Raw genomic sequence first — 20,528 nt, forward strand, 5'->3', positions numbered from 1 at the left:
CTGTGAGGCTGTCTTTTTTACTGATGGCTTCTCAAAACTCTATCTCATAAATAACTGACAAAATAAAAATTGAGAACGTTCATTCTCCCACGTATGTTTAGTATGTTTATACTTGAACACTTGTCTGCATCATATTTCTAAATGATATGGATCAATTTGTCCTTCTGAGTCAAACACGAGTGGAATCAGTACTTAACATTTAAGAAAGGAGAGCGGGAGCTTGCTACCCGCTTTGCCAACAATTCCCCCAACCCTTCTTTCAGGTTTATATTGAATGTTGCACTTTGACAGAATTGTGGTTTGTGTATTAATGAGGCAGACATGACACATTGCGATATAGCACAGCGCCCTGAGGAATTTACAGGAGCATGAAAAGTACATCCACAGCTGTCTGCTCATTGCTATTGATCTATTATGAATGTCAGTTTCCATTTTAGTTGTGATTCATGCAGAGTTGGAGAATTATTGTGTATGCTACAGCTTTTTCCCCCTCTTCTTTCTTTCTTTTTTTTTTTTAGAATATTGTTTTATATGGCTGAATAAACCCTGTAATGAACTCAGACAAAGGTGTAGACCCACATAAAAATACTCCTTCTTTCAAAAGCCACAGAGGCTTTGCTGTGCTTGGAGTAATTTAAACATACACATAACATATCGATCTCTCTGTAAGTTTTCGTTTTAATTAAGGCTGGCTTTAAGAAGTTTGGCAGCATATCTCTTCTACTTTTCTTTTCCAAAGTCATTTAGAACAACAAGTATGAGAACTATATTTCCTGGTTGATCCATTAAATATGAGCAAATCCGATGACTCCATTATGTGGCACTAGAATCTGCATCCATTAATAATTCACATGTGGTGTAAAAAAAAACACTATGTGAAGTTAAGAGACAGAAGGAACGTGGATTTATTATTTATGCATTTGTTATAATAAAATAATGAAACGATTCAGTTGTTAGATTATTTCCTGCTGCAGAACTTTTGGGTGGGCGTCTGAAGTTGACAAACTTAATTAATCCCAATTTTGAAACATGACGCCTTACTTTTCTTTTTTATTTAATCCAGTCTACTTGGGTTAAAGCCCTGTCCAGAAAAAAACAAAAAACCCTTCAATATTTTTATCCTTTACAGAAATAAAGCCACACAGGAGTGAAAAGGTGAACTAGGTTTCCCCTGTTTTCTTTCAACAGTTGTTCTATTAGCGTTGTGACAGCTTTGGTCCTCTGTATGAGATACAATCAGTCTTCCTCTAATTAGACACTACAGACAAATAACTACACTCATCTGACACCTTGCCAGTAGATAGATGGATCCTCTTTTGCCTTAGGAGCTGCCTTAATTCTTTCTGCATTGATTTAAGAATGTGCTGGAAACATTCCTCAGATTTTGGTCCACATTTGCATGACAGCATCACACAACTGCTGCAGACCTATCAGCTGCACATCTGTGGTATGAATCTTTGGTTCCGCCACATCCCAAAGGTGCTCTATTAGAGATTGAGCTCTGGTGACTTTGGAGGCCACTGAGTACAGTGAACTCAGTGTCATGTTCAAGAAAAAGTTTGATTTGAGTTTGCTGGAAGCAACCATCAGGAGATGGGAAAGAGAGGGAGCAATACTCAGCTGGTACTAAGGGGCTCAAAAGTGTGCTGGGGAAATATTTTCTACAAGATTTCAACAACACCAGCAGGCTGAAATGTTCATGCAAGGTAGGTTTGGCTTCATGTTGTTTATGCCTGAGCCTACACGCTGGATGTCACAGGAGAAATTGAGACTTCAGATCAGGTCATCAAGTCTTTTCCCTCTATTGCACAATTCAGTCAGTGCGAGTTCAATCAATTTATTATTTGTATTCTAATTTTATTTACATAGCACCAAATCCCAAGAACAGTGTTCTCAAGGCACTAAAGAGACTCTACAATATTAAAGAAACAAATGCCAAGCACAGTGGGAAGGAGAAAAAACTCCCCTTTAATATGAAGAAACCTCCAGCAGAACTATGCGAAAGAAAGGGCTCGGTTGCCAAGTCGCTGCTGCTAGGTGTAGCACCTGGTGTGGTCTTCTGCTGCTGTGGCCCATCGGCTTTAGTGTTTGATGTGTTGTGCATTCAGAAATGATCTTCTGTATGACTTGACTGTAACAAGTTACAAGTTACTGTTGACATCAGCTCGAAGAAGTCTGTCCACTCTCTGACCTCTGGTGTCAACGAGGAATTTTCATTTAGAGAACTGCTGCTCACTGGATATTTTTTTTCTTCTTTTTCCCTGTTTTTTGTGAGAATTCTTGTTAACCTTTCAGTGATGGTTGTATGGGAAAATCCTAGTAGCAGTTTCTTCTAAATACTCAGCTTAGTCCATCTGACCAGCAGCCACGACTTGTTTAAAGTCAATTTTCTTTTCTATGTGGTGCTGAGTTTAAACTTCAGCAGTTCTTCCTGACCATGCTTAAATCCCTAAATGCAGTCAGTTGCTATAGATATTTGCATTAACAATCCTTTGAACCGTGATACCTAAACTTACTGTAAAGTAATCGTTTGCAAGATAATTAGTTTTGAGTCCTGTGACTATGAACATAAAATACTAAAACGCTGGTCGATCCCTTTATTGCTGCAGCACAGAAGAATGACTGAAACCAATTAAAATGCTTCAGATATATTTGGCAAAAACATTCTCATGTTCTGCATTAAGTTGGCAAAGCACATCTACCCCAATTTTTCTCGTTATGCATAAAACTGTTACTTCTGTGTGACTCTAATAATTTTAATTTCCCAACTCTGCAACTGATTCGTTGCTTTAATAGCAGAGATCTGACCTGAAGCACATGTCTGATAAGTGTCACTGTTAGTGTTGGTGGAATTCTGTTATTTGTGTATTGCAAAGATAATGCCATGTATATTGATTAACAGTGTTTTTAATCAAGCTGTTTTTTGTTCACACCGCTGAAAAATGTATATAGGGTAGATAGTGTGTGTGTGTGTGTTCACTGTTAGATATCTTATCAGCATCTACAATAACTAATTACCATATTAACGATCCCTCTTCCCTTATACTCTAAGCACATTCTTTTTGAAACCCCCTTTGAAAACACTATGTTTATGTGTGCAGCCTCCTGAAGGGTATTGCAATGTTAAGTGATATTAGATGCCAGCTGACTGTTGATGCATTAGATCTAGGTTGATCTGACTCCCATAATGGCACTGCTCATCCAGAAGTGGGGAGCTGCCCTTGACAGGAAAACAATACTGGGTGTTTTGAGGGATGACATTTGCCTGTGATTGAGCACTCTAATCAATCACATACTGAATGGAAATCATCTTGCCTATTTCTGAGGCAAACAAACGTGTTACACATAGCTTTTTACTGCTGTATGAAATTTTAGTTTTCTGCAATTCAGAACAATATCTCTATTAGTTCACAGCAAGAGGCTTCTCCCAAATTTTCCGTAAGACATTTTCAACTGTGGCTTTCTGTGTAATAGTGATTGTGTGTGTGGGGGGGTGGTTTTCAGTTTCGCGTGAGCTCAATGTGCCTTGAAACGACACTATCTACTGTACCTAGCAGAAGCGCCAGCTCCTAGGAAATATTGTGCTTATTTACCAGCTCACTGTCAAATCCAAACAAACAACTGTGAACGTCAGATTACGTTCACTTTATAAATTTTTATTGCAGAATGGATCATATTTCACACCCTCACACCTGTCTGAGGTGTTAGGTGAAGCCTGGAGTTTTCAGGTTGTCAAAGATTCACTCTCAGCAGGGAGACTTTCTCCACTTACTGTTGAAGTAGGTGCTGCAGCTCTGCTGGGTCTGATTGGATGGGGGTTTTTTTAGACATCACACAGCACTTAAATGTTTCAGCTGAGTTTCTGTTTTTTCTTTCAATTACCCTCGCCAACCTTGAGGCCGTTTGCTTTCACAATTGTCATCACACTTTAATATGCTGTGGAAAAAAGACACATCACAGCAACTCATCAGTGCAATGAGGGGAGATGTCTGGGAGCAACAACCTCATTGATCTGTGATGTCTTTATCTTATTACTCAGGAGGAATTACTTCCATGAGTAACACCGCCACAAGGGTTAAAGGCCCTCATGAAAAGGGTTTGAAATTTTAGCCATTCAATTTACTGAATGTATTTTCAAACTCTATTATTTGCAGGTTTGAAAGTGACTGGACTTCTAAAGAGACTTAAAGAGGTCCAGTCGCTTTCTTTCTAAGCTCCTTAGATTGCTTTAGTTCATTGATGTTTGTGGGTTTTCATTCATGCACAGCTCTCAGAAGGTCTTGTCTCAGCATTGAGGTCTGGACTTTGACTAGGCCATATCAGCTCTTTGGTTCTTTTCTTGTTCAGTCATTTTGTTTTCAGATTTCAGCCACGCTTTAGCTGTCAGATGGCCTTACATTTAACTCAAGAATGCTCTCATATACAGAGGAGCAGTGTTAGGGTAAAGTGTTACACAGTAATGCTTTACTGTAAGAAATTCAGTTATCACACTACAGTTATGACACACACCTGTGTTATTACAGATGTAAAAGTTGTCAAATAAAGGTGTTAAGATGTGCAGCTCAACAAACTGACAAACTTTTGAATTTAGAGGGGTGGTCATATTGGCGGTTAATCAAATAACCCTCTTACTGCCTATAGAAGCCATACCTAAGACTGCACAGAGTTCTGTAAAAATGTTTTCTAAGGAAACTTTCCATAAATAAAAATCCTGCTCATATTTTTTTTTCATTAACAAGCTATCTTAAAATCTTAAGAGCTTCAGTTGACTTGAAAGCTTAATAAAAGGCATCTTTACCTCTTTAGTCGCCACCAGGTGAATCAATTACACCTCTGTAGTGTTAGTATGCATTCTGCTAGGCTATAGTATTGGTTTGAGGTTGGTAAGCATTGTCTCCTTCCCATGAAACTAACTCACAGTAACTGGGTCCAATCTTTCAAAAGATCCAAATATATATTTTTGTAATTTATATTAAAAAAAAAAAGAAAGATTAAAAAAACTGATACAAGCAATGTGGAAATGTGGAGTGCGGTTTATAATTACCACAGGCCACCCATTTGAGGCCAAACTCAAAAGTCAAGTAATCACCAAAGTCACTAAGAAGAATGTTTGTAAGATACGTTGTGCCAACTCATCCAAGAGCTGCAGTTATTCCAGTGTGGTGAACTGACCGACCAACGTATTAGCACTGCTGTCATTAGCATGGCCAAAAAAAAGAAAAGAAAAGCTAGAGCTGTCACTGACAGCAACCCAATCAGGTTATGAAAATCAACAGGCAGTCTTAGGCACAAATATGTTTATTGGAAACTCCCTAAGCAAGAGTGCAACACAGCTGGTGCAGTAAAGCACAACACACACTTAGACCAGAGTTCTGCTTGCGCTGTGCTAACCGATGGCAGCTCCGCTGAAGCATAAAGTAACTGAACTAACTGAGCTCATTCAGATGTTTGCTACTGCACAATCTAAGATTGTTCATTTGCATAATATAAGGAACAGTGTAGTAGCTGCTAAATACAGTTTTTTTTTTAATTCTAATACCCCAAACCTTGATTTGTGAGTTTCAGTTTCTTTCATCAGAGTTAGTATAGACCCCCACGATCGCACAAGATACCTAAGGATCCTTTGATTCTTCATGGACAAGGTTCACATAGCTGCAGTCCTTTATTGTACATAAAGTATACAAATAGCAAAACACAGCTCAAAGACTTCTCAAGGCCTGACATGCTTATTGATAGAAAACAATCTTCTCACAAATGGAACTGGCATGCCATGAACAAAGATTTTTTTTTTTTCTTCAGACATCTATTCATGATAGCTGACAATCATCTCAATATTCTTCAGTATTTTTATTTTCTTAAGTTTATTTATGCCTTCAGTCCTTGTGAAGGTGAAACATCTGGAAAAAATATCTGAGGAGTACACACTGGCTGCTTATCTAATTTAAAATAATTAAATATTTATTTTAATAACTTTTCTTTCTCTCTCTCTAAAAAAAAGATTAAATTTCGTTTCTTAGTGACACATCAACCATTTGAAATAACAGGACACCAACTGCTACAACAGCATCTATAGCACCAAATGAAAACAAGCCGTGATCTTAGATTATTTCTAAGAGAGCGGGGAACTCAAATCCCCTGTTGAAAAAAGGTGAAAATACAGACTTCTGAACAATGCTTTTCCTGCAATATACAGTACCACATAATAGGAGAAAACTAAATGACAGAGTACAAACATCAGACCGCCATCAGTCAGGCAAATGCAGGTATAGAACATTGTGTATTTGTGTCACAATCCTTTTTATCTCTGAAAATCTGCCTCACAAAGCCAGTATCTCACAGTGACACATTTGCAGTCATGTGCTGAAAGACTCTATGGAGTCACTCTCCTTTCTTACAGTCAGCTCTCAGAGTCTCAAGTCCCATCACAGAGTCTGATGCGCAGCGTCGAGCACCTTTTTCCCTCTGGTGAAACGTTCGTTCTTTGTAAAGTTTCACGTTGTATTGCATCATTGTGAGATCGACCTTGTCAAACGCTGCACACAAAAACATTCACACGCTCGCGCGCGCGCACACACACAAATGCTTTTCAACAGCTGCCAATGGGTTGCATTTGTGATTCAGGCTTAATTGTGACACGTTTAAATAAATCATGTAAAAAGTCATTTTGATCAGAGAGATCGTTCCTTGTCTACCTTTGTGCCACGAGCCAAACTGCGCCCAGGATAAAGTGAAACAACAGCCGAAGGTACAGCTGATGTTTTCCACTAAAACATATGTGGCGACAGACTGTAGAGAATGTAAAAACACTGCTCACGAGCTTCTTGACAGGATTTGAAAAAAAAAAAAGCTTTCTACATTTGGCTTGCTGCTCATTCATTCTGTTATGCTGTGCAGTTCTCCTGCATCGCCCAACACATTGCTTTTTAGTGCTCGTTTGGGTTAGAGCTGTCCTAATATCTAATTTTCCCATTAATGTCACAGCAATGGCAAAAAAGCGCATAGTAACCAAGGCAACGAAAAAAAACATCATTTCTAACTGCAAAAGCCTACAAATTGCTTTGTTGATGATAGGAAACCAGTCATCTAGCTATCTGGGATTTCTGTTCATAATGAAAAACTTGGTGCATACTACCTAGGCATAAAAAAAAACCTACAGATCTTTGGTGTTTGCTTGTTTCAACATGCTGTCCCTATATTAAGAAAAAATTGAACTTTAATGGATGATAAATACACCATAATCACAGCCCTGGGTTCAGATCTCTAGTTTGCTGAATACTAGATTGTCTATTTGTGGGGCTACATTAGACTGAAAGCCATTTGCGATGCATGGGCAGTTCACGGGGCACCTCATATAGTTCTAATGCCCTCATAAGGAGCAGTGGCTGACCGTGCTTAATGAGGATTAATGCAGAAGCAGATTGGGGTTTGGGCCTTCCCAGACACACTTCTGCCACAGCACTCCCGCTTGGCTGTTATTGATTGCCCCCACTGAGGGTCCGTGTCCCTGTGCAACCTCGGGGAACAAGTGTTAAATGCAAAGCAAGTGAAAAATAGAGTTTGATGGTGACAAGGAGAGGAGGAGGAAGAGAAATGAGGAAGTGGTGATATGCAGGGTTTAAAGCCCAAGAGAATGGTGAGAATTTGAATAATGAAAAAAAAAAACATTGCTTTTGACATGGAGCTGTGCTTCCCTAAGTGAGTATTGGTTCTTTATTTATTGTTATGCTGCCAGACAATAAAATAAAACTGCTGGAAATAGTAGAGGTATGAATATAGACTGCTCCTGCATGCCTTAAAGTTTTAGGCCTGGTGCCCTACAAAATGCAGAAGACATCTGTAGATTTAAATGAAACACAGGATGTTGTTTCGTTTCTGGCATGAGGTGCTATCAGATTCCACATTTTGTTTTAAAGTGTGACATATACAATAACACTAGTTTAATTTCATGGTTTGATTGCTGTGACATTTCATGGGATCTCCTCAACCATCTGTCCCATTTCTTTACAACCAAACAATAAATATACTCCAGCATATAGCAACCTGCCAACCGTGTCTCTCATTACACAGAAAGATTCCAGCGAAAGCTGGCAATATTTTCATCTTCTTTCACAGCCATTAGTAAGACATCTCCTCAGGTTTTCAACATTTTTTTTCTCGTCCCTCTCTGTGGCAATGTCCCATATTCGTAGGTTCCTCGCATACAACACATCTAAATATAGACTTTAATGGCTGCTGAGCAAAATCAAAGAGAAAAAAAACAAAACAGGAATAATGTAGGCGCCACCCGCAGTGTGGGGTTTAAGAGAATAGAAATGCATGGGGCGTTTCACTGTCCACTGGAATGTATACAAGAGTCAGTCAGTCACTGGGAATGGGGGGTGGGCTTGGCGGCTTGGTGAGGGCGTTGGGGGTAGTCTCAGTGGTGGCCACTAGTCATACTGGCCCTTCAGTCAAGCCTTCCAGGGGAAGGGTGGTGGCGTTGTCAGTGGGCTGCGGGTCGTCCTGAGGATGCATGGGCGTGTGCGTGGCGACAGCCAGGCTGGCATAAGGCAGGTGGCAGTCCATGTGCAGGAAGGGGGGGTAGTGCTGGCGGTAGCAAATGTATGCAAACAGCAACCCGATCACTCCTCCAACAAAAGCGTCTGCGAGGCACAAAAACAGATATATTTAAAGGAATGCATGGATAGCTAAGTTTAGCCTGCGTGAAGGAAGTAAAATAACACCTGCAAATAGAATTAGCACAATTAATAAGCCATTGATGTATGTGTTGCAGTGCTTATATTGTAGTTTGGAGTTCGATGAAAGAAACTTGAAAGGGAGAGTAACGAATCTGCTCTGCTGAGCGGTGGCTTCACTTGCCTCAGGACAGGAGGCTGTCTGTGTCACTTTGTCATATGCTGAACAGGCTTGTATTATACCTAGCCACCTTTAAGCTATAATATATCACATAATATCACACTGCCATGGTGAGTATTAAGTCTATATTGCTCCATATAGATCAAAATGACACAGCCAGCTGGTGGCTGAAACAGCTCAAGTAGAGGCTTCTGCCATATCAAAATGATGTTTTTTCCACAGGTCTCCCTTTATTTCGTCCTTCTGGGTGAAATGAAAAAAATACTGCAACATCGATTCCCGCCATTCAACAGCTGTACAGTGCACGAGTTTGCTCACTGAATGTTTCATCGACTGCTGTCAACCGAATTTAATAGACTGTGACTTGATGCGATATATTAGCTGGGCGGCCTCGTTGAGACGGCGTGTGGAAGGCCAGCCTTTTCCCCTCAGAGAACAGAGGGCACATCCAAAGTGAAAAGGAATGGTGAGGAACATTAGTATCTATCGAGAATGGTGCCGCAGCCTGGCTAATGGCAGCTCCCAGCTTGTGTTTACAGTGGGAGCAGATTGAGCTCCCTCAAGTTTAATAGCCCTTTGCGTACTTACAGTTTGCTGAGGAGATTCACGACAAAAAGTCGAGCTAAGAAACACAATGAGGACCCATGCAATGATTGGCTTGTCTTGAACTGCTGTAGGTGCTTTGCTTTCATTGTAAATATATTTTAGTTCCTAAAAAAAGTGGAACATATGGCTCTCTAAAACTAATTAACACCCCATGACAGAACTGTCATCATATTTGCACATACGCTTTTACACACCTCACCCACATATTCATTCGCTTCCTCTCGCTTCACCCCTCCATCCCAGGTTTTTCTAAGTCTTTTAGTAAATATATGAAGTTAAAACAGAGAAAGAATAATGATGTGGAGAAACATGAAACCTTAACCTTATAATCATAATCTCCTCCCGAAGCTGGTGAATGATATGATGCATCTGATGCAGTTTTCAGGAATTAATCATTATGCAATATCTTAAAGACAGCTCTTTAAGACACAATTTTACGCCTGTTGGACAAACAAGTGAACTTCTTAGTTGGGCTTATCGTACCGGCTGCACTTTTTAGCTTCCTCTCAATTTGTCAGGTGTGATGATGAAGTTAAAGCTTGTTGTGATTATAGGAATACAGCTGTTACAAGCATAGGCCTCATTACTCATCTGCATCTACAATTACAAAAGTGCCTTGAGCAAGGTTGGACTGAACATCAATAATTTCTGGCTGACACGGGCACAAGACTTTTTGTGGCAATAATTCTAATAAATGGAGGAAAATCTCATGTCTAAGTTGTCAGGCAGACCTTGCCAGTGGTGTTTGTAGTCACAGGTCCGGGACAGTGCAATCATCATGGCGCTGTAAAGAGGCAGCACCATAGCACAGAGACGCCAGCTACGCCCGCGACCTTGATCCGTAAAACACTGCAACTTTCCCGCCAGGTAGAAGGAGGTGAAACCAAGACCTGAGAATGCAACTAGAGGGAAGACAAAGAGAAAGAAAGAGAGACAAATCAATGTTGAATGTTATGTTACAACATTCAGATTATCAGTTGTTGTCTTGATCTAGGCTCTTGATATAAATACAGTCAGTGAGCCAGTCACACAAGGCTAGTTCAGTTACTTTTAATTCAGTTTTTTTTTTACATAGCACCAAATCACAACAGTTGCCTCAAGGGGTTTTATATTATAATGTAAAGACCCTAAAATATAAATAATAGAGTGATGTGATACCACTCAGCCAATCAGCTCTGTGCATTCCAGGTGGTAAACACTGACTCTACAGTGTCAATAGCTGAGAGTAAGTTACACATGAAAAGATGGTAGAAAGAAAGGGAGAAATACAGACGATTGTGTGAAAAGCTTAAAAAATTGACAAGGAAGAAGGAAGGAAAAAATTAGGAACGAACAGTGCTGTGCAAAAATGAAAAGTGGACAGTGGAAATAGAGCAATGGGTGAACGCTGGGCCTCTCCAGATGCAATTTGTTGATCTCTAAGATGATGAGGACCTGAAAGAGCAGCTTGTATGTGCTGATCCTTGCACTTTTCAACTGAGTTAGGTTTCTCAGGTATGAGGAAAGTAGCCCTGTGCATCTTGACCACGTTTGGGTCTACGCACTTAACCGAGGCAGTTTTCTCCACAGTTGTTATAATGAAAACTAAAGAATTGAGCTCTAGCTTTAAAATCCTTGCAGGACAAGCTAGAGCTCAATTCACTCACAATAAATTTGTGTGTAAATGATCAGTATTTATTCAGGTTTTGACGCACACGTTTGTAAAATAGTTTTACGTGTGGTCAGATTGCTTCTTACTTGTGTGTGGATTGAAGCACGCGCTTGAGAGTCCTAGAAAGTTGCACACAAAATTGGTGTACATATTTGTAAGTTTAAATTTACACTTGTGGAACATATTGTACACATTTGCAACCCTTTTTGCGGCACATTTCTCTCCATAATTAAAAGAGGGGAATAAAGGGAGCCTCTAAAACTGCTCACAACTGTTCAGCTGTGTTGAGATTTATAATGGTTGAGACTTTTCAGTCCGGATAGGAAACAGAAAAGAGGCAATTCGAGATTTTACGCCCTTTATTAGATTTTTCTGAAGTTAAACACTTAAACTTTTAATGGCGAGAATTTTGAAAAATCATACATATATGTATATAATTAAACATTATGATCATCCAGACCTTTGCTTCAGTAACTTTCTTCTAAGTGGACCTCTTTAAATTTTAGTTAAATACCCCTGCCCTATTGTATGAGCACTTGGCAAGAGTGGGAAGGAAAAACTCCCTTTTAACAGGAAGGAACCTCCAACAGAACCAGGCTCGGGCAGGGGCAGCCATCTGCCGTGATGGGTTGAGGTTGAGGTGAGGGAGAAAGGACAAAACACAAGCTGTGGAAAAGAGCGAGAGATTAATAACTCCTGATTAAATGTGGAGTGGTGTACAAATACAGAGAGGGAAAAGAGGCGAATGAAGAAGCCCCAAAAGTAACCTGTCTATATAAAATCATACTACAGATATATTTATGTAGTTTAAAAGGTAAATGAAATTGTACTTATAAGTCACCTTTCTATTCAGCTGAGCAGTCAAAGCAACTTATTACTATAAGTCTCATTTTCACCATATGACACACAACACTAACATTCACACACACAAACACACACATGCTTAAGCATCAGGTTGAGCTTGGACTCCAGTACCTTGCCCAAGGATACTTCAACCTGTGGAGGAGTTAGGGATCGATTCACTGACCAGCTGATCCATCTGTGTAACTGTTGAGCATTTTGGAAAAATGTAATGGAAACTGATAGGAGTTTTGCAGCAGTTTTTCAGAAGTTGAGTATGTGTTTCCACTGCACTTTTACCTGCTTTCAATGTGCATGAATTGAATGATAAAGAAAATGGAAAGAGGTCAAACCTCCAGCAAAACTTGCAATGTACAGATAAACATTTTTTAATTGACCAAGGTGTTTTGGCTTGTGGCCTTCAAGGGATCATCACAATGAGGTCGTTATGATGAGATGTTGTTGGAGTTTTTGACCTCTTCCCACAGCTACCCACTCACAGGTAATTTCACTGAGACTGCAGTCTCTAAACGCTGTGCTGAAACACTCTGCAGGTGCCTAGGAGCAGACGGGAGCAAGCAGAAAACTACACTTACAGAGCTAAGCAGAGCCCACACTCTCAAGGAGACTCGTTTAGCAATTTGCATACTCTTGCAAAATGAGGTCTGTTTGCAGCATCAATGTGTGCATCCCACGTGAAATAATTAGCTTCCTAATGACTGAACACTGAACAGCTCTCACCTCAAAACAAGAAAGTCCTGGGTTTGAATCCATGAGTCAGCTGGGGCTTTTCTATATGAGGACTATGTTTGAGTTCTGTGGGAGTTCTCTCTGGGTGCACGGTTTTCCTCCCACAGTCCAAACATGTGCACTGGTAATGGTCTAAATTTGCCGTACATAAGAAAATCATCGGATTAGTGATCCTATGGTAGCACTCACTCACAAAAAGAAGAGAACACACATGTCCCAAATCGTACCACACTCGAGAGTGGGTTAGAGTTTATAAATTACACACATACACACAGAAACATACGTTACAGTGAAAAGTAAAGCCCCGAGTAAGAAAACAATCGTGACTGAGCTACTCGCCATGCAATGCTGAAGAGACCACCCCTTGTTTTAACTGATGTTGTAGAAAAAGCAGCAGTCTAATTATCAGAATTAAAGGTTTTGTGATGGAGCCATTAATCTTTGCCCTGGCACAGGGTCATTAGTTAACTGCTACAGCAGGCCAAACAGCACCCAGCCTCACCCATCAGATGCCCATTTGTCACTCACCCCACAATCTGGCCCAGAATACTAAGACCAGCAGGACACATGTGCAGCCAGGAGAGAGAGAAAGCGAGGAAATCGAATGGGGGTAGAAGGAAGAGGCAGAAAGTTCAGCCGTGCCAACAGCTGCCTGTCTTGCTTTCAGGTGATGACTTGGATCCATTAACAATTCTGAATTTTACACTGGGCAATTTACACCAGCATAGTGGACAGTTGGTTTAGGCTAATATAAGATTTATTGCTATGTTATTCACTGTTACTCGCATGGGAAGTTATGGAGATATTGTAGTTTTCCTTCATTGCATCCTTATTCAGAATACTTTCCTATATTACATTTTTCTGCTTTTTTTTTTGCTTTTTTTTTGCTCTTTTTGTTTTTGCTGGATTGCTCACAATGTATCTTCTTCTTGCTAGCCAGCCAATTTACCCATCAGATGTTAGCAAAAGTTGGATCCTGCTTGAAAAGTATACTGGGGTAAACTGGGAGCCCAATTAATGTGAGGAAAGATGCAAACACTACAAAGATAATGAAGCTTTGGGTGATATACAGCAGATTTAAGAGGCTCCCAGAGGAAATTCACACCTGCCCAATATTAACAATGCATTGCACAGAGAGGCTTAGTGGACCCCAAGCTTTAAATTGCGCCAGTATTTGCTATACCTTGTTCTGTATGCAATAACACACTGGACATTGTCAGCATTACCAAAAATGCATTACTTTTGAGCTTTCTAGCTCACTTGAGTTCCTCTGCTCAGAGGTTATGAACAAGCCATCCAGGATCCCCAGCCTAAGCGTTCCTCACTGCCCATCAATCTCACTTCTGGGCAACCTCACCACATTTCCCATCACAGCTCACACCATTTATTTTAATAGCTTTTACTATAGCTAAGACAATTACATTACTCACTGTGAAAGACAGGACCAAATTATCAATAAACCATAGAGTCGGACATTGAAATGTTCAGTCAGCATGGTCTAACTCATATTAGTTCAACAAGACTTTCAATATTATCTTTTCAATTTCTGGAGAGCAGATCACACGTCATTTTTGTATTAGTAACAGCAGTAATGTAACACTTCAAAAAGGGTATCATATTGCACAAAGTCATCTTCACTGTTTGAACATGATAAACGTATACATTACTCTGTGCGTTGTACATGCTTTGATTCTTCTCTTCTAAAATCATGACCCAGCTGGAGCAGCCATCTAGTAAACTGCTCTTTCTCGCTATAATCATTCATTCAGAGTGACAGGCACATATCCATTTATGAGAAGGAGGCTGCACAGGTCACCAAACTCACACAAAAACTCTCCCTGATTTGTAGCAATTTGCTGCTATAGTTAAATACCAGAGCTTTTTCGTAATATGTGGATTTCATACATAAAACTCTGCAAATGGCCCATTTTAACTGACGTGCAGTCTATAAATCTGAGCAACTGAAGACAATGTTGAAATACTCCAGACAGAAAATAGGGGAACTGTAGATAGAAACAATATTGTCTAATTCTAATTTTTAGAATTTATTGACAGAAACAACAAATGTGAATAAATTAAATCTAACCTGCTGCAAAGCTGAGCCAAAATCGTCTTTTTTATTGCCATAGTACACACAAAGTTTATGTTTGTAGACACAGTAAGTCAACATCTTGAGGATTGCTCTAATAGAAATGCTTTTTCGGCATGAATAATACAATAAGTATGTGCTCTGCCCGGGCTACGTGTAAAGAAGTGCGCAAATACATTTTGTAGATGTAAAATTTGCATATATGACCAAGATGGGTTATACTTAATTTAATAATGACTGGGATGTTATTGTCTTGTTCAGAAGTGGCAGGAGTCCCTAAGAGGACAGAGGGAAGAGGCCAAGGATGGGGGGGGAAACATCATGTTAATGAATCTGTCTCATTCATTTCAAAAGCTTTGAAAAAGTTATTCCCCTGAGACTAAACAGAGATGCCTAATGAGAGTAATGAGTACAGGGTGATTGCCTTTTTTCATCTTCAAACAAACACAAGGTTTGCGCAGAAGTTTCAAGTGAAGAAGGACCAACATTGCACTTTTTTTAAAGATGGAAATGATGCAAGAAAGTTTTTCTTTTTGGTAAACGTGTTAGAAACTGCATCCACTGGTGCATCCAAAGGAAACGCTCAGCCACATAAATGGAGCTAGCTTGCAAAGTCTGCAAGCTAGTTCAGGCAGACTGCTCAAGCTGGACTGCGTCATACACACTTACATGCCTTACTCTCCTCGCCTCATACACCAAACTAAGACCTCGAATTTGTTTAGACACCAACATTTCCCATTTCTTTCACTAACATGTGCTGCTCTGCATCGCTGCCTGCTGTTCAGCCCCTCCGTCGCCCCAGCAACCACCTATAGGTTTGAGCCTACAGGCCTTTTTTTTTTTAATTTGCTTTTTGATTTTTAATTGTAGCTGCATCTTTTTAGAGATGTGGTGCAGCAGAAAAGGCAATAGCAGAGCTGCAATTGAAATAATGAGATAGAATTTGCTAACTAGGAGTTTTTCTTTAGGCTCTCAAAAGATTTGCACAATTATTTCTTATACAAGAAACGCTCCTGTACCTACTTTGGATTTTGACTGGAGCATTTCAACAGCGGGACAGGTTGCCATGTGATTTGATAGACATTTTTCCCACAGGTAATTACTTTATACTATTAAGTTAAAATGTTCAGGACTTTGGTCTGTATAAAAAAGCTGACATTAAACTCAGTTGTAGTTCTGGCAGGACACGGAGTCAAGCTCAGCCAGTAATCTCGGCTTCTTGGCTCTCTGTATCTATTAGCTTGCCATTTCTTCACTGTATTTGGTAGGATGAGCCAGAGACATTGATTACAGTATGTCTGCACTTGGGAGTAAGACTTAATATTATCTTGACTTTCCACATGCATTTATATGTATAACCTGAGGGAGGAGATCATTTTAAACCTTATTTTCTGGCAGTTGCTTTTTTTAACAGATTTATGTCAATTTTTACATCCCTGTGACTCCTGACACTGAACGTATGGCATTCTCCCTGTTGATTATTATTAGGTAAAAGTAACTTCCCTGGGATGTAACCAAGATCACTGCCAATCTGCAAGTCTAACTTTCACAAAGATTTTTATCTGTGACACTGGCGTGTTAGAATTAACACAGCAAATGTGCTAATATTAGTATGAGCTCAGAGCAATGCTGAAGTTCAGTCTGAAAGATCTCAGTGGCTGCGGCTGAGCCATTACACCAAACTTATCTACATTCTAGCTTTAAACAATTAACTCATTACTTATTTATGTGTTACTTTATAATATGAATTTCCATCAACACCACACTCCAAACTCATATTATTATGCTTCCAATCTCCCAGCCTTCCTCACACTCTCCTTGCTGTTTCGACTTTTGACCCCAGCAGGAACAAGTGGGACACAACCCTGACTCTCACAGAAGTAATGCATATTAATTAATCACTTGAGCATGGAGACTGTTTCATCCATTAACATACACAAGCTCAACAGAACCTCCTTATTAGCGCTGTATAATTGCTCCTTCACTCTGCACTGAACTGTGTCTGACTGCGTTATAGCAGAAATAAGAGGACACGCTGCTGCAGCCTAATTCTCCCTAGACATTCAACTAATATGATGGACATGGCAAGCTAAGGCTAATTTAATATAGATAGTTGTGCATAAGTGAAAGAAGCAGGAGCTGGAGATGTGATTAGCTCCATCTCTCAGGATTCATTTAGGAATCGGAGAGACTGTAGATGGTAAGATGGCAGATGGGTTTCAAAAGTGTTTATTAATTGATCATATCTAATGGCTTAATATTCACAAGGGGAGAGTGGTGAGATGAATATGAATATGAAGTAGACAATTAGAGCTAATGCTTTAGGGCCCGGTTGCTTTATCGCTGTGGATATTGGTGCAGCGAATTCAGGGGAGTTGCTATTTATCTGTTTGTTTTTCTTTTTTCTGGAACCTGTCTCCTCCAATTTATGTTATTCTTTTACTTTGCTATGAGGCGAAGAAAAAGAAATCTAATCAGGGGCAACGTGAGCAGCTTTAACAACTTTCAAATGCAATAATAATAGTCTGAGTGTTTAAAAAATAGCTGTCGACAAACAGTGGAATCCGATATATATGTATATCTTTGTTCTGGCTATTCTTGATGGATTTCGTTTGCATTTTACCGTGCGTCCTTTAATGACACAAGCTGCATATCTGTGACCTCATTTCTGAGTCTGTGAGTGCAAAACTGTTTATTTTTCCCCTATAGTCTGAGTGTATGTCTTCACACAAGCCAGAACTGATTTTGTGAGACATCCAGATGCCATTTTAAACAAGGCTCCATTCACTCTCGTCTTCTCTTTGGCCCTATTCTTCTGTCCCACGCCACATTTGTCTGAGTAAAAGCTCTGTAACTTATTCGTGGTCCAACAAGCAATGTCTGGTGAAAAGGGACAGAGATGGGAAATTGGATTTCTTCTGCTCTCTAGATGTGCTAGTGTATGGGCGCTCCCTATGTCCCCAGTCGCACTGTTCTCTCAATCACTTTCTTACTCACTGTGCAACAACATAAGGCTATTAGAGCTGTCGCATAGATGAATGTAATCCATGCTCAGTGCTGCGGTGAATTACAGAGCATCGTCCCTCTTTGCCATGTCTAATGGGACAAAGCCAACACTTCAAAGCCTTTCTTTAAAGCAGGTGTTTGAGAGGTTGTAAGCATTAGACTTTAGCATTATTACAACAAATATGTATTTCAAATACATCTGGGCTGTGAAATTACATCATTGAATTCACATGGTCTTGGCATGTAACACACAAAAGCCCAGTGATCTCATGTTTGATTAGAAGCCTGCTGTAAACATTCACACTCACAGCAGGATGACAATTAAACAAATTTCCCAAGCATTTCAGAAGCAGAGCGTTTCTTGTACATATGCCCAATATACCTCAATAATAATTCGAATAATTCTCATTTGGTTTCATTAGAATCTTTAAAAAAGAAGAAGAGGTGTTTAAGATGCATCGTGCATTTTCAGCTCTTTTCACTACTGTGACAAATAACTGTTTCGGTAGGATGCAACAATTTGCTTATTTGCACATTCCTGCAGTACAAATGATTACTGCGTAATTACCTTGTCAACTCTGAATGAGGATGTAGAGTAGAAATGTAATGAAAATGCAGAAGCAAGCAAAACAAAATACATTTCATGCATGTCACAGCGGTAGCAAAGCACACAAAGATGCTTTCTTTAATTTCGCAAAACAGATATTGTGGTGTGCAAAAGTCTTGAGCCACCCCTTGTTTCTTCCAAGCAGCCAGACTTTCTTGCAATTTTTCATATCTTGAGTAATAGTTCTCCAGGCTCCTGCCACTTAACACTGACGTATGACTCATTCAAACATGAAAAAGGCACCTAACTCAAGGGAGGAACCAGTGCTGTGTCACATAACAGACAACTTAGCAAAGAACCCGTTTTAAATTCCATCTTTAGGCACTTTTATATGAGGAGAAACACCAGAACAAAACACCGTAAAAAAATAAAAACCCAAAACACCAAAGCCATGCAGTCACATTTTTGTTCAGTGCTGGCAAGACCATTAATAGATCTTTGCAAAGATGTATCTTCTTGATTAAAGCCTTTACATCCCAGATGCATCACGCTATGCCAAGAGTTTATTCAGCATCTGTGTGGCCTCCAGCAAATGTTCCATGGATACCGCTTAACATTCGTCTGCTGGACAACAGGAAAACATTTGAATTATTTAACATACTGCTGAAGTGAAAACAGCTTGGAGGATAAGATTTTGTGTGTCCTAAGCCGGAACGCACAGCTGAGCACAGCAGGATATCAGATCAAACGGTGGGTGTGCGTTCAACTCTTACTTAGGGTGCGCAAATTGAATGAAACTGATTGCTACATGTTGTAATTACCACGAAAGAGAGAGAGCAACAAGATACACCTCATATATACAGCAGCCAGTCAGTCATAGATTTTGTTTCTACTTGGTGAAATGTTGCTCACAGCACCATGCTGTTTTAATGAGTGTCTGATATCTTCTGGCATTGTGTTGCAACTTCTGGTGGTGATTTATGTCAATCACTTTGTGATACTCACAGGAGGAATGGCTGCTGGGGAAGCTCTTGCGCCCCTCGGAGACTACCGCCGGCTCCCCAGTGCAAAGCATCTTTGCATTCATTTGCCCATCTGGGAAACAACGCTGTAAGTAGTCTGGCCTCGGTCTGAAAATCAAACAATACCATCGACGGGAAGAATTTCATTTTACTTGTCAAGAGTGAAAAAGGGATCTCATGTGGCAAGAGCCAAGAGCCTAACATTTAGCATTACTGACACTGCCTTTAAAAAAAACATGGGCTTGTTTAACGTACCTGCCAACAATCAACTTGATAGTATTTGTGAAGACTCCGTTTAGAGCAAGAGCCAGGGATACAGCTGAAGGAAAAGAGACACATAGAAATGAACATTTTACAGTGTTGGGGTACAAAGACTGACATTTTTCAGCATCTGTAGGACTAATTGAAACCATCACGCTGCAGTAAATCATTCATTTTGTCAGTGTGACAATGATTCGGGCAGGTTTACTTCTCTTCTGATATAATATAGCAATAAAACATCGATGGGAATTTCCCTTGCAGGTGGACACATGGTTGTTAGGGTCATGTGTGAGCAGCAACAGTAGCGAGTAGGACTGACAAAATTGTATGCTTAGCTACCCTGTGAGACTCGTGGTGCTTTGAGCTACTATAAATGCCCCATCTAGCTTTTGTTTTAGGAGTCTGGGTAAATTGCCGTGGACCAAATATAACAGATGTCTGTCAGATCAAATCCAGCAATAAGCTTTCTCATCTCACAGTAGTGATAAAATTTTAGGTTCAGTCAAGGCTCGGGGCATAGGGTGTCTTATTCTATCATCTCAGGATTACATCTTTGTCTCTTTTGCAGATGAAGTGGTCATGACAGCTTCATGAAGCAGCAACATTCAGATTTATGCAGCTGGGTGTTAGAATAAGAATGAGGACCTCAAACTGAAGCCGTGGCTATCAACTGGGTCGGCAATGAGTATGCGAGATAGCCTTAAATAGAGCCACTGCTCTTCCACCAATACAATGAGACACATGCCTTGCTTTTGAGCATGTCTATTCTATAGATGGACATCTAGCAGGTGAGAAGTTGGCTGAGAAAAGCTTTGAAAAAGACTTAGAAGAGCTGGAAAAGATGGGCAAGGGTAAGCCCTACTGCACACCAACAAAACGTAGGTAAGCAGTAAAAAATAG

The 20,528-nt window shown here is 40.0% G+C and overlaps 1 protein-coding gene across 1 annotated transcript in view; it reads right to left on the reverse strand.

Moving 5' to 3' along the window:
* Nucleotides 1–4,027: 4,027 nt before the first annotated feature.
* Nucleotides 4,028–20,528, reverse strand: part of plpp4 (phospholipid phosphatase 4) — a 53,468-nt gene continuing 36,967 nt past the window's right edge. The window contains exons 4-7 of the mRNA XM_040034469.1: nucleotides 19,623–19,686; nucleotides 19,351–19,475; nucleotides 10,194–10,364; nucleotides 4,028–8,642 (exon numbers count right to left, since the gene is read on the reverse strand). Coding sequence (XP_039890403.1) covers nucleotides 8,434–8,642; nucleotides 10,194–10,364; nucleotides 19,351–19,475; nucleotides 19,623–19,686 — 569 coding nt within the window. The 3' untranslated portion in view covers nucleotides 4,028–8,433. The remainder of the gene's footprint in view (nucleotides 8,643–10,193; nucleotides 10,365–19,350; nucleotides 19,476–19,622; nucleotides 19,687–20,528) is intronic.

This window comes from Simochromis diagramma, unplaced genomic scaffold (genome assembly GCF_900408965.1).
Source record: "Simochromis diagramma unplaced genomic scaffold, fSimDia1.1 OVJJ01000481.1, whole genome shotgun sequence".
Taxonomy (NCBI): Eukaryota; Metazoa; Chordata; class Actinopteri; order Cichliformes; family Cichlidae; genus Simochromis; species Simochromis diagramma.